We start from the raw sequence: 14,453 nt of genomic DNA on the forward strand, positions 1-14,453 counted from the left end.
GGAATAAAATAGAAAGCCCAGAGATAAATCCACGCACATATGGACACCTTATCTTCGACAAAGGAGGCAAGAATATACAATGGATTAAAGACAATCTCTTTAACAAGTGGTGCTGGGAAATCTGGTCAACCACTTGTAAAAGAATGAAACTGGACCACTTTCTAACACCATACACAAAAATAAACTCAAAATGGATTAAAGATCTAAACGTAAGACCAGAAACTATAAAACTCCTAGAGGAGAACATAGGCAAAACACTCTCCGACATACATCACAGCAGGATCCTCTATGACCCACCTCCCAGAATATTGGAAATAAAAGCAAAAATAAACAAATGGGACCTAATTAACCTTAAAAGCTTCTGCACATCAAAGGAAACTATTAGCAAGGTGAAAAGACAGCCTTCAGAATGGGAGAAAATAATAGCAAATGAAGCAACGGACAAACAACTAATCTCAAAAATATACAAGCAACTCCTACAGCTCAACTCCAGAAAAATAAACGACCCAATCAAAAAATGGGCCAAAGAACTAAATAGACATTTCTCCAAAAAAGACATACAGATGGCTAACAAACACATGAAAAGATGCTCAACATCACTCATTATCAGAGAAATGCAAATCAAAACCACTATGAGGTACCATTTCACACCAGTCAGAATGGCTGCGATCCAAAAGTCTACAAATAATAAATGCTGGAGAGGGTGTGGAGAAAAGGGAACCCTTTTACACTGTTGGTGGGAATGCAAACTAGTACAGCCACTATGGAGAACAGTGTGGAGATTCCTTAAAAAACTGGAAATAGAACTGCCTTATGATCCAGCAATCCCACTGCTGGGCATACACACTGAGGAAACCAGAAGGGAAAGAGACACGTGTACCCCAATGTTCATCGCAGCACTGTTTATAATAGCCAAGACATGGAAGCAACCTAGATGTCCATCAGCAGATGAATGGATAAGAAAGCAGTGGTACATATACACAATGGAGTATTACTCAGCCATTAAAAAGAATACATTTGAATCAGTTCTAATTAGGTGGATGAAACTGGAGCCTATTATACAGAGTGAAGTAAGCCAGAAGGAAAAACATAAATACAGTATACTAACGCATATATATGGAATTTAGAAAGATGGTAACAATAACCCGGTGTACGAGACAGCAAAAGAGACACTGATGTATAGAACAGTCTTATGGACTCTGTGGGAGAGGGAGAGGGTGGGAAGATTTGGGAGAATGGCAATGAAACATGTAAAATATCATGTAGGAACGAGTTGCCAGTCCAGGTTCGATGCATGATGCTGGATGCTGGGGGCTGGTGCACTGGGACGGCCCAGAGGGATGGTATGGGGAGGGAGGAGGGAGGAGGGTTCGGGATGGGGAGCACATGTATACCTGTGGCGGATTCATTTTGATATTTGGCAAAACTAATACAATTATGTAAAGTTTAAAAATAAAATAAAATTAGAGAAAAAAAAAAAAAAAGAAAGTGAAAAGTGAAAGTGAAGTCGCTCAGTCGTGTCTGACTCTTCGCGACCCCATGGACTGTAGCCCACCAGGCTCCTCCGTCCATGGGATTTTCCAGGCAACAGTACTGGAGTGGGGTGCCATTGCCTTCTCCGAAAAGGCTGTATAATTCCATTTATTTATTGTATGATTCTATTTATATGGCATTCTGGAAAAAACAAAACTACAAAGGCAGAATATAGATTAATGACTTTCAGGGGCTAAAAACAGAGGGAGGGGATGCCTACAAAGAGGCATGGGGAAATAAATATTTGGAATAAATATATGGAACTTATCTCTTGATTTAAAATTCATAGAGATACACACAAAAAAGGGAATTTTATAGCATATATTTAATTTTAAAATGTATGCACATACACATGCACCCATACCAACACACTATGAAGAAGAGGGCAAGCTCCTGCAGGACTGAGCCTTAGCTGGCGGAGTCTGACACTAACTCTGCATGCTGAGTATCAGAATTGCACTGTGGTACACCCAGCTGGAGGTGAGACAGAATACACCCTCATATGAAAATTGAGGAAACTGAAGTCCAAGCCCTTTTCATCATTCCTCCAACAGCACAATGACCCTGTATTTGGCTGAAAAGAATGCCTCCACCAAATGCGTCCGTGAGAAGTTTGTATCTTTTCAACATACTTTAAACTGAGGATTCAAAGTTTTAATAGAAGGGCAGTAAAGAAGTGATTAGAAGTGCAAGTTTAAGGATCACAGACCCCAAGTTTGAATACTGGCTTTGACACTTGCATGATCTTGGAAGTTGCTTACCTATTCTAGATCTTACTTTTCTCATCTGTAAAATGGGAATAACAATATTTACATCAAAGAGCTGTAGGAGGATGAAATGCAACAGTGTATGTAAAGGGTCTAATACAGTGTCAGGCATACAGCTGGTCTTTAATAAATGGTGGCTCCTATTAAGATCCCTGCCATTGAGTATGGTTTAAGACTTAACCGTTAAACCGTAAACAAAACAAAACAAAAATCTGGTTGCATTGAAATGACGTGGAGTCCAGACAGAGGAGGTCATCTTATGTTTTGGGGGTAGAACAAAGGGAATCAGAGCCTGATGGCTATTTTTTGCAATATTCCCATACCTTGTTAGGGTCCAACTTGGTTTTGTCCACAGGAGCAGAGTCTTTTATCACTTCTACAAATTCTGCACCAAAACATTGACTATAAAATGCCTAGGCAAGAGAAACCAACAGATTATAAAGGCTATTTTAACATGCTGCAATTCTTTGTCTCTAGAAGCGGAATAAGTTTGGAACAAGTGTATGGTACAATGTGCTCTCTGAATTATTTAAAGTCCCTCCGAGCTAATGAGGCAAGTTCAGCATTTCCTGAGACAAAAATAAAAATAAAAGGAAGTCCAGCATTTGCAAACTGATCTGTACTTCCATATAAAATGTATGCTTGACATCTAATTTAACAGCATCATCTATTTCCAGAAAATGCTCTGGGGAATAGAACTATTTACTTCTCGCCTTTTGTACCCTAGGAACGTGGAGGTCACGAGGCTTCCCACAGTGTGACAAACCAGTCACAGGAAGGTAAAATATAGGCTTCTAGTTCTAAACTGGAAACATATTAGGAAACCAAGTGGCCTGGGGTCAACTGCTAGTTCCTCTCATGAGCTAAAAAACTTTGCGCAAGTCACCCATTCACTTTGAACCATGGCTTCGTTGGGTCAAGTAAGGATTAAAGCCTCTTGTCTCTTTTGGCATGAATGGATAGTATCAATTTAAGGAGCAATTTGACAACAAAAGTGTTTTAAGTTTGACAGTCATGAAAGGACATAAATTCAAAGCAATAGCAAGAAAGCAAAAAGCGAATTTCCAGTTAATTGTCATCAGCATTTCAGGGGACCCAGTTATTCAGCTTGAGATGATTTTGCTCAGGGGGCACCCCATGACTTTCCTCCTGAGTTCTTAGTGCCTAGCCCTTTCCATGTCTGTTTCTTTCTTTCTCTCTTTTCTCTAGGTTGTTTCTCCCTTTCTCCAGCTTTTCCTCCAAGAACATCCTGCTCTCTTCTGCTACATTCTTGATCAAATGTAAACAGCAGGTTGGATTGCAGCTGCCAGAACATGGGATTAGGTGCTGATTCTGATTATCCAGAGAGGGGTGCTCCTTGGATCAACAGGAAGAGTTCACTGTGCCCAGGACACAGTGGGCCCACAGTCGAGCACCTCCAAATCATAAGTTGGAATGTTGCCTGGTAACACCAAAAAGACGACCACAGAATTTTCTAGGGGAAATTTGATAATTTTGCCAGATGACTTTAAAGTCAAGATGATAAACTCCAAGCTGAAAAACTATTACTGAAATTTGGAAAGGTTTACAAGAAAGCACATGACATTGACTTGGATATTCTTGAAAATATTCACCATATAAATTTGCAAACTTGGAAGAGTATGGGGCTTCCCAGGTGGCATTAGTGGTAAAGGACCTGCCTCCCAACGCAAGAGACTTAAGAGACTCGAGTTCGATCCCTGGGTTAGGAAGATCTATGGAGGAGGATATGCACTCCAGTATTCTTGCCTGGAGAATCCCACGGACACAGGAGCCTGGTGGGCTACAGTCCAAGAAGTTGCAGAGTCAGATGTGACTAAGAGTTAGCATGCACACAGGCATCCTTACCTTACTTTATCTCATGATTTCACCTAGTATCTTGCTTTTATACAGGCAATGTGGGGAACTTTATATATGGATCAATGATGAATGCATGACTCTTAGTTTTGTCGTAATGACCCATTACAACTTGCTTTTTGTAAAGTATACAATGTTAATCACCCAGAATCACTTGTCTTACCTCTAGTCTGTGAGAGATCTCAGGAAGCTTGGTAATTGCAGGCTCTTTGTAAACGAATTCCTTCTCATCCAAATCCCCAAATTTGGATCCATAGAAACCAACTCGGAAGTAGGTTCCAAACATCCTCTTATGACCCTGATGGACAAAATAAGAAAACCTCTCCTTAGTTTTGTAATTCATGAGGATCCATTGGGTTGCAAAGGGCAGGAGTCTTTTATTGTTGGGTTACAAGGCATTTTATTCCTATGGGAAATACAATTAACACCTTTAAAAAAATTGATGTTTATAGAACAAACTTGGGAATTAATAACAACAACAACAACAAAAACCCACGAAAGAGTTCTAGGATTTCTTTTAAGTGAATTTAAGAGATTTTCACATTCCTGGTTGCAAAGTAATTCAACTGCCTTCTTTCACAGTTTGCATGACAGTCCTCTATTTGCAGCCCTTTTCCATTTGATAGGAGAGAGCTACAGTACTGATGTCTGTCAGGCCAGTCACTCCCTAGAGAGGAAGAAGGTCTCAGCATCTCTGAGACAGTCACCTGCTATCAGACCATTGCACTTGTTAGTCAGGATCCTCAGCTACCTTGCTAATGATGCTGTCAAAGGCCTTCTGCAGCTTTTCATGGGTGGAGGTCAGCTTCCGGAAGTCTCGATGAGCTTCCAGGATGGGGATGACCAGCTTGTAGACTTCATTAACCGTCTCGTACAGTCCTCCCTTGGAAAGAGGAGGAAAAAAATTGAAGAGAATTTAATCCACTGGGCACTAGGGAATGGATTTATTATTGGCATCATAATATCTTACAGTGCAGGAATAAACTCTTGAGTATATTTGGGATGGTTGTAGCATTCAAACTGAACTAGACACATGCTAAGTGGTCCTATCTGATAATGTTAAGTTGGAAAAAGGGGTTTCCTGGAGAAAAAATAGGACAGGAGAATGGCAGCAGGGACTAAGAACAATTTAGGAAGACAATCTTGGGCATCATATAGCCAGATGGGGGTCCTCATATATGCAGATGTTCACTGAATGCCTGAAAATACTTAAGAGTCTAACTAGCTGGTTTTCTTGAATTTCAGGAAAAACAAAGTATCCTGGATGTTATCTGGATTCTGAAAGGGAAAGCTGAAAAACAGAAGATAATTAAAACAACAATTAAAATACATAGGCTGTAGGTGGAAACTTGGAAATGAAAAGTAGAGAAGAATGAAAAATATTAGGATGAAAACAAATTGGATCAGCTAAATTGAGTGAAGTATTAAATATTTACTTGGCTTAAAATTTGAGGGAGTAGGGAAATTATGAAAATGAACAACAGACTTTCTTTCCTGACCTGAAACTCAGTAACTTAATCTATACATTTTTTCCCTTTAATTTGGAGTATTTAGACCCAGACTGGGCTTCCCAGGTGGCTCAGTGGTGAAGAATAATCTTCAATGCAGGAGACATAGGTTCAATCCCTGGGTCGGGAAGATCCCTTGGAAGAGGGAATGGCAATCCACTCCAATATTCTTGCCTGGGAAATCCCATGGACAGCAGAGCCTGGAGGGCTACAGTCCATGGGGTCTCAAAAGAGTTGGACATGACTGAACAACAACAACAGACCCAGATTAGGTTAGTGAGGGGAGTGTCTGTGGTTTCCACTCCTACATTTCTCTGAGCTGTCTGTGGTCTGTGACAATCCTGAGGATTACTCAGCTGTCAGGAAAACTCTTGTCTATTATTTTTCTCTTCTCCCAGAGGCTCCACCCCAGGAGTTCTCTCAAGGAGAGTAAATGAGAGAATGAGAACATGCCCTGTGATTTATTGTGTAAGCCTGGGCAAGCCATTTCACCTTGCTGTGGCTTAGTTTCCACCTCTATTAAATGGAAATAATACTGTGAAACTGCTGCCCAGCTAATGAGCATGTAGTGAAAGCCAGAATATTGCAGTGATGAAAGGCTTTCTCACCTCCCCGAGAGCTGAGCCAATTTACATACATCAAAGTCCTCTGGCCCCTCCCATGCCCTGTGCATCCCTGCACGTGGTGTCGTCATGAAGTGGGACTGACTGGTTGGGCACTAAAACCCACACACAGGGCACACACTGAAGTTCAGGCTGACTGTGGCGACCCAGAGGGTGGTGTGTACTGACCGTGCTGAAGAGCTCGGCTGCCTGCTCCAGTAGGCCCACCAGGCCACTCTCCGTGAAGTACCGGCCAGAGCACACCCCATCCTCATCAGGCGACAGGGTGTCATCAGAGACGGCAGACTCCTCCAGTACATTGGAAGAAATATTCTGTAAGAGAACGAAGTGTGAGCCTGGAGAATTGGGGAACCCGACTAACAAGGCACCACAGGAGTCCATAGTAGGGATGAGGAAGCCATCACTCTGACAGCGTCACCTTGTATGATTGTAAAAGGTCTGTAATTCCATCTAGAACAGCCTCTGGCTGCCACTCATTTTGAAAGAACACATAGAACCACTGGCCTTCAAAACTCAAGATTTTTTTTTCTTTTTAACCATTGGCAGATACAGAAAGGGCACTTACCGCAACGTAACAACAGCTGAGTTGCTTTAGAGAAAGGACCCTAAGGGACATTCAGCAGGGATTGAGGTTTTTAAAATTAACTTTTTAAAAAGTTAATTAGACTCCTTGTTTCACCAGCTGAGTGAAACTCTAAAGTACTTGCTACTACTGACTTGGCTTGTAGGTGAACAGTCATAATACCACATGACAACTGCAAATGAGAAGGCCTTCTTTATGGGAATCTTTATGACAATGCAGCAGTTACTGGTTTTTTTCTCTCCCCTCAAACATTTTGTTCCTTTCTATACACTTTTATTTTTACATAAACCATAAAGCTGAAAGTCTCTCGTAGAGAATGCAGTGATCAGGGCCAGGGCTAGGGTGAGCAAGGTGAAAACCCCAGGTCATACATTTAGGAAACACTCACTCTCAGGGTTCTGTAAGATATGACCTGGAACACGCTGGACCCTGAGAGTGAGTGCTTCCTTAAATTCTGCACTTCACATGACTTGCTCACCTCACCCCAGTTCTGGCTCTGGCAGGGACTCTCATACTTTTGACAGCCCAGGAATCATTTTCTTCAGTCTGTCTCACGGATATAGAAAAAATGCACATGGTGCATTAAAAAAACTGGAAACCTTTGTAGCTTAGGGCTGGCAAACAGGTAGCATGCATACTATTTCTTCATATGTCTAGACTCGTAGCAGACAGAACTAATTAATTATAGTACTCTTTTTCCTGAAGCTTTTTTCAAAATTCCTCTCAGTATGGTACTCCAATCAACCACTATCAATTGACCAGGGTTGGCTACTGAAGTAAAATCTGTCTGCCTCTTGTTGGCCTGGCTAGCATGATCGAGTGACTCATCCTGAGCGTCAAGGAAGAGAGAGTTGTTCCAGTCCTGTGTCTTCTGATAAGGTAGTTTTTGGAATACAGGAGACTCTCAGAACCTCTTGTGACAGTCTTTTTTCTATGATGTTTCTAAACTAGAAATAACAGAAGGTCCAAGAGATTTCGTTGAAAAAATCTAATGACCCAAGAAACGAATACCATTAGTACTGGATGCAATTGTCCACGTGTAGAGGAATATAGCTGCAGTTATGCAGTCTTATTAGCCAGAGAAGGCGATGGCACCCCACTCTAGTACTCTTGCCTGGAAAATCCCATGGATGGAGGAGCCTGGTGGGCTGCAGTCCATGGGGTCTTGAAGAGTCGGACACGACTGAGCGACTTCACTTTCACTTTTCACTTTCCTGCATTGGAGAAGGAAATGGCAACCCACTCCAGTGTTCTTGCCTGGAGAATCCCAGGGACAGAGGAGCCTAGTAGGCTGCCATCTATGGGGTCGCACAGAGTCGGACACGACTGAAGCGACTTAGCAGCAGCAGCAGCAGCAGCAGCAGCAATCTTATCAGCCGTAGTCAGAGGAAAAAGATTCTGGGCAGATTTTTCTGGCTTCAGAATCAGGGAGGTAAAAGTAACATCAGTATCTAAGAATGTAGACATATCTACATTTGTGGAATAAATATTGCACTCTGGGGCACAGATTCAACGATCTCAGCTCCTTGGAATTCAGTGGCCTCAGGGTTATTATTTTCCTTGCACAGATTTATTTATCTCCAGTTTATAATTCCTTTCCAAAATTTCAATTTTACTGGAGCAGAACAAAGCTGAAAACTAAAGCACATAGCATTTAAGGAATCAACACTGAACATCTGTTGTTAATGCTGCCCAAAATTCCTTCATCCTTCTGTAAAGTAAAGCCTCCAGGGAAACCATCCATAACTCCAGGTGTGGACCTCAACTCTGGTCCAGCCAATCATAGCATTCCATGTCTCTGGCCACTATGATTGGTTCAGAGATGAGCACAAGACCCGGTCAGAACCAACAGATGCACTGAGACTGTCTCTGCAACTTCTGGAAATAAAGGCATTTCTCTATTCTCCAGGACTTGAACCTAGGGAGATGTAAACAAATATTTGTCCATGAGTGTGGGAAGCCGGTAAAGAAAAAAGCTAAGCTGACATAACAGAAAGCAGAGACTGGAAGTGATGATGATACTGAGGTCTGATGACATTGTTTGGGCCCCTAGGTCCAGTTTGGCAGGTGCTACTCCAGACTCATCTCTCTCATGTAAGCTGATAAATTCCATTTCTACCTTAGGTCAGTCTGGGTTAGGTTTTCTGCCATGTGCAAGCACACATTTCCTAAAAGATTTGCTATGTCTCATTCAAGAGAAAGGAGACTTGGTTCATAAGCATCAGCATAATTTGGCTTCTCTTCTCACCATGTTCTGTGTGTTGAAGACCTCACTCTTCACAATTCCTTCCCCTTCCCCTTCCTTGTCTTTTTGAACATTCCATGGCCCCCAAGCTGGGTCACATGATAAATACTCACAGTTTCTTGTACCTCTTTATTACAGCAGTTACCATAATTGTAATTGAATAAAAAATGGAAGAATTAGCTATATGATCTCACTTTCTGGCTGGAATGTGAAGTCCGTGAGGACAAAATAAATGCTCAATATCACCTAAAAGAATGAATGAGTGAATAAAGATCTATGAAAAAGTAGAGCTATATGCCCCCACATAGGGACAACATGGGAGTTTTTCTGTTGTTTCTAGAATAACTATTCTACTCACCTTGGTATGACTTTCTATAAGCAATAGAATTCTAGGTGAAATAAGAATTGCAAGGCTTACTAAACATGAAACAATAATTAAATGCCATTAATATTTAAGTGATGAATATAAAATAAAATACAGTAAGTGGGAAAAAGGCATTAAAGTTTATAAGTAATAGTTTAGTTAATGAAACAAGACAAAAGAATGATATAATTCCACATTAAGTGGTAAGCCCAAAGATTTCTGGGAACTGCAAGAGTAGTACTTATATTTTTCCTTGCTAATATCAAATGGTCAAAATTAATTTGGCAAAAAAATATATATATCTAAAATTGGTTTTTATACCTTTCTTCATTATTGTATGATTCAAAATCAGGTGTGATATTTTTATGCTTTTGGGGTAAGAATTAAATTTTTGGCTTTTTATAATGAACATTTCTGAATTGAGAATAAAATTTATTTGCTGAGAATGAAATGACAAATAGTATTGGTATTGAAGACCATAAGAAAGGAGGAATTAATAATATGAGGCAATACCCAGATTGCCTGGTGAACAGTATCCAGGAAATCAGAAACTCCTGGCTCTGCCAACAGCAGTTTTTGTGTCTTACTTTCTAAGCCTGGGAAAGCTACTTTGAATTATCTCCTCTTTCTGGTTCACACAGCATCACAAAACTGAATTGAAGAGCAACAATGAGAATAAAGCCTTTTATAAAATCAGTCCCGTAAATCCAAACAGGAATAATCCAAACGCTTGTAAACAACTCTGTGAGTCTGCCTTGAAAAGGGCTCTCTTTCTGTACTATATTGTTACAGGTTTCAGGAATGGTCATTTCTATGGATTAGGCCTCTAAAAGTACCCATAAAATTTTTGTTTCCTCTAAAGACTGTTTAAAGTACTCACCAAAAACAGTCCAAGTGACCACTGAGCATTGCAACCTGAACCAACTTTCAGACCTAGCAGACAATTTCCCATTGCTAACTATGGGTAATATTCAGCTTATCCTAAGACAGTATTGATTCAGCCCTTTTTTCCTTCCCAGGTCAGTTTGGTTCTTTCTCAATTTTAGATTAGAGAGGAAGATGTTAAACAGTTGGGGAGTGTAATCAAAGGAATGGGCCTGGATGGGAATAATTTCTCCAATATTTGGAAAAAATACTTTCACATTTGTCAGTATACTGTGCCAGTTACAAGTCTTTGAGAAAGAGTTTAAATGACCTTAGAAAAGTTGCTCTCTCAATTTATCTGTGCAGCAGGAGTAATAATATCTGCTCTATTTGTCTGTTTCACTGGTTTACGGAGAAGGTCAAATGAAATCATGGATATGAAAGTATTTAGGAATGTCAAAATGCCTATCAAATCTATATTTACTGTAAATAATAATTTAAAAAAACCCGAGACGGTAAAGCTATTAGAAGAGGCAAATGTAATACACTAAAGCAGGTCTTCTCAACCTTGGCAATATTGATATTTGGGGGCCAGATAATTTTTTTGTGGTGGGAGCTGTCCTATGTATTGTAGGGTGTTTAGCAGCACCCCTGGCTTATACCTATTAAATGCCACTAGTACCCACCCTCCCGCCCTCAGTTGTAACAACCAAAAATATTTTCAGAGGTTGGCAAATGCCCCCAGATGAGAGCCACTGCACCAAAGGAAAAGGTGAACCTGCCCCCACCTGAAAGCTGACGCTGCCCACGGGCAGATAGCTGTGGTCCTCCAGCATGCTCAGATATTCCGCCACCAAAGCAGCCGCATGGACCAGGCACATGGCGGCCTCCGTGTAGCACTTCCTCTTGGTGTGTTTCTCTGCCATGTTCTGGAGCCAGGTCAGCCGCAGATCAGGAGAGGCCTGGTAACTCTTGGCAATTCTGAAGATGGGTTTCGAAAGTTTCAAAGACAACTGGTTAGTGATACTGTTTTTCTATTGGGTATGGACACTTTTTTTCCCTTGAGAGTTTTGCCTGCATGTTCAGAAAATAAGAGAAAAGGCAAACATGTATAAGTCCAACTGTTTGAATTTCACGTCTAGGGTGTGTAGGACCCTAAGAATGTATCATTTAGTTAAAGATTTATGGGGGAAGAAAAGACCTGATAAAACGATGTCTATTTGAATGGAGCACTAGTAACTGTTCTTTCTTTACTTTCCTTTATTTCAAAATAATAACAGAAGACAAAAAGTACTACCCTTCTTATGACATCATGTCAGAACAATTTTGTCTTTGTAAGTAGTTTCTCCTAAAACAAGGATTACAAAGCAAAAATTTAAACTACAGAGTAAAATATGATTTCTAAATGAAACTTACATGCATGTCTGAATGTAAATGGAAAAAATTTCAGATATAATTCACGTAACAGTTGATAGTTCTTTTCTCTCATTCTATGGTAAGTAGAAAATAATGTTAAAAATATATACCTCCCTTTAAATCAGGGAACTGTTTCTGAAAACATGTACATGAATCAACACCCTCCAAATGATGATTTTCTACCAATTTCTAAGTACAGTTCTGGATGTCAGCCAAATCAGTGTAGCGACATTTCCTATGATAATTATATTCATAAAAACTCCATAGTGGCAAACCCTTGATATTTAAGTAACACACTTTTGATTTTATCAGAAAAGTTCACCTGTACATGAGATCCATAAGCATCTCAGGATCTTCCTGAAATTCCCTCATTTTCACTGTGTCATATAAGATGCTATTCAGATTGCAGAGAAGTTCTTCCACCTGGAAGAAAAAAAAGTGTATACCCCAAACAACCTTAGCAATGTAGATCATGGTAACAAAAAGTGAGGACTGCACTGAGAGTCCAAGGGGCAGTCATGAGCAGGCTTTGCTAAGACAGGATAGATCACAGGTGGAGGGAAGTCTAGACTGCATCCTCTTTGACCTTCATCTTTGCAGGTCCAGGCACTGCCACGGCCTACATGTGAGTTGGCCTTTGACATCCATGTATTAGTCCTGAATCCTTATACTATCTTCCCTCTCCAATACTCTTTTGGTGAAATTAGTTTCAGTTCTTTGTAACATGTAAGCCTTCAACTGTACTCTGGACATCAGGGCTTTTTATAACAACGAGGAGGCAGCTTAGGACCTCAGCTTAGGTTCCATATAATGCGTATGACAATATTTTGCATAATTATCTGTATCATATGACATAATTATATTTAATAAAAGTTATATAATATATAAAATATATTATGTTATATATCTTATACACACACATATATATGTATGTTTGTGTGTGTATATATATGTATATGTATGTGTGTACACACACACAGAGGTTTAAAACTGGCTGACCCCAGACCCACGTATGAGACAAAGCATGTTCTTCGGTCTACCTGCATGGGAAAAGGAGTGGTCTGCATGGCTGTGTCCTCTTCCGCGTAGGCCAAAATTGTCCTCAAGGATCTTCTCAGGTATTCCTCATTAAAGTCTTGTGCTTTTCCCACCAAAGATGCCAGAGACATGGTTACTTGCATCTTTACTCTTGCAAAGTTCTGAGTCAGGGAAAAAATGGTGGAACAAACAAGAAGCAGTCAGCTAGGAGATAATCGGAGGAGGTAGAGCCAGACAGCAATAACTGTCTAGTGTTTCCTTTACCCAAGCTCAATCATTTCCTTTTTTCCCAATGAAATGTGAGCCATACTTTGCTCATGATTCATATTGTTGTTTAAATGGTTTAAATGGGTATTGCTCTGACATAAATCTGTCAGCTCCCTTTAAATTTTCATTGAGCACTGGGCCAGCTCTGTGCAGTAACGCTGAAAGGTTCCTACACAGCTGGGTTACAGAATGTCTCCTTTCGTGCCAAGATTCCTCTTCTTGGAACTTTATTTAAACTTCAAAGAGGAGCAGAATCTATATGGGCAAGATTTCTGAGATTTCTGGACTCTGGGTAGGCAGTGACGTTCTGTTTCTCCTTTCCTTCTAGGCCCATGGAAAAATATGGTGATTCCAAGGGGCTCTGATAAATGTCCTAAAGGCTTTTCAATAGCTATACCTAATACATTCTGAGGACCCTGTCTTTCTTCCATGGACCAAATTATCTTTGAATATAGTTGAACACGCTCATTAACATGACCACAAATGTAAACTGCAAAACAGCACACCAAAATCTAGATCAACTAAGACTGTGCTGTAATAAGGCTGAATTCCAAAGGCTACTAAGCTTCAGTGAACACTTAGGCATAGATGATAGTGATCATTTCAAATCTCTTCCACAGGTCATTCTGGTACCAGTCAATCAGAATGTGGAAATAAGAGAAGCTCTTCCAAAGTCCTAATTCTGTTGTATTTTTCACCCACAGATGACAACCTTGAATCTACACACAGCCATTCATTTCTTATGGAAACACACTGATGGAAAACACTGCTTTCATCAGTCTTAATAATTTACTTCCAGATGGAAATTCAGAAAAAAGCTGCTATCCATCTACATGTCCATTGTTCCCTTCACACAGGGCAGAAGTCAACTGCAATAGTACACACTTTTCCTCTACCAGTGCTTTGCACTGACTCTTGATCCTAGGTCCCCTTGAGCACTTACGCTGGTGGCTCCAAAGCTGAACCTCATGAGGAGGTAGAGAGTGGCGCAGGCTTGGCTGCGGGTGATGTCCATGCTGCTGCTGCAGTGGTGCAGCACTCGCTGACACAGGTCTGCACACTGCTCCACTTCCTCCTCAAACAACAAGTCGCCAAACTAGGAGAGACGCAGCGGCATTAGACATCACTTGGCACATTCATACCCTTTCTGGACCAGATGCCTGTTGAGATATGTAAATGTCTGCTTGGACAAGCAAAGCCCAGAAGAGTTAATGCACTGCTTCATAAAGATAATGAGTTACTTGAGTCAGAAGATGAACTAATGCAATGGAGTTGACTTGATCTCATTAGGAACTGCTTACAAAGAGCAAGGCTACATAATTATCTGCATGGTTAGCCAGGATGCATTCCCTGGTGAAGTCACAGCTCTG

General features: G+C 40.6%; 1 protein-coding gene across 4 annotated transcripts in view; it reads right to left on the reverse strand.

The window, feature by feature from the left end:
* The window catches only part of DOCK8 (dedicator of cytokinesis 8), a 266,249-nt gene that overhangs the window by 25,906 nt on the left and 225,890 nt on the right, over window positions 1–14,453 (reverse strand). For all 4 annotated transcript variants that reach the window (XM_027549402.1, XM_027549403.1, XM_027549404.1 and 1 more), the window contains 8 exons: window positions 14,027–14,179; window positions 12,819–12,977; window positions 12,101–12,201; window positions 11,151–11,343; window positions 6,475–6,618; window positions 4,927–5,058; window positions 4,339–4,473; window positions 2,624–2,713 (listed from right to left, as the gene is read on the reverse strand). In XM_027549402.1, the coding sequence (XP_027405203.1) occupies window positions 2,624–2,713; window positions 4,339–4,473; window positions 4,927–5,058; window positions 6,475–6,618; window positions 11,151–11,343; window positions 12,101–12,201; window positions 12,819–12,977; window positions 14,027–14,179 (1,107 nt within the window). The remainder of the gene's footprint in view (window positions 1–2,623; window positions 2,714–4,338; window positions 4,474–4,926; window positions 5,059–6,474; window positions 6,619–11,150; window positions 11,344–12,100; window positions 12,202–12,818; window positions 12,978–14,026; window positions 14,180–14,453) is intronic.

The sequence above is a fragment of the Bos indicus x Bos taurus genome, chromosome 8 (assembly GCF_003369695.1).
Source record: "Bos indicus x Bos taurus breed Angus x Brahman F1 hybrid chromosome 8, Bos_hybrid_MaternalHap_v2.0, whole genome shotgun sequence".
NCBI lineage: Eukaryota > Metazoa > Chordata > Mammalia > Artiodactyla > Bovidae > Bos > Bos indicus x Bos taurus.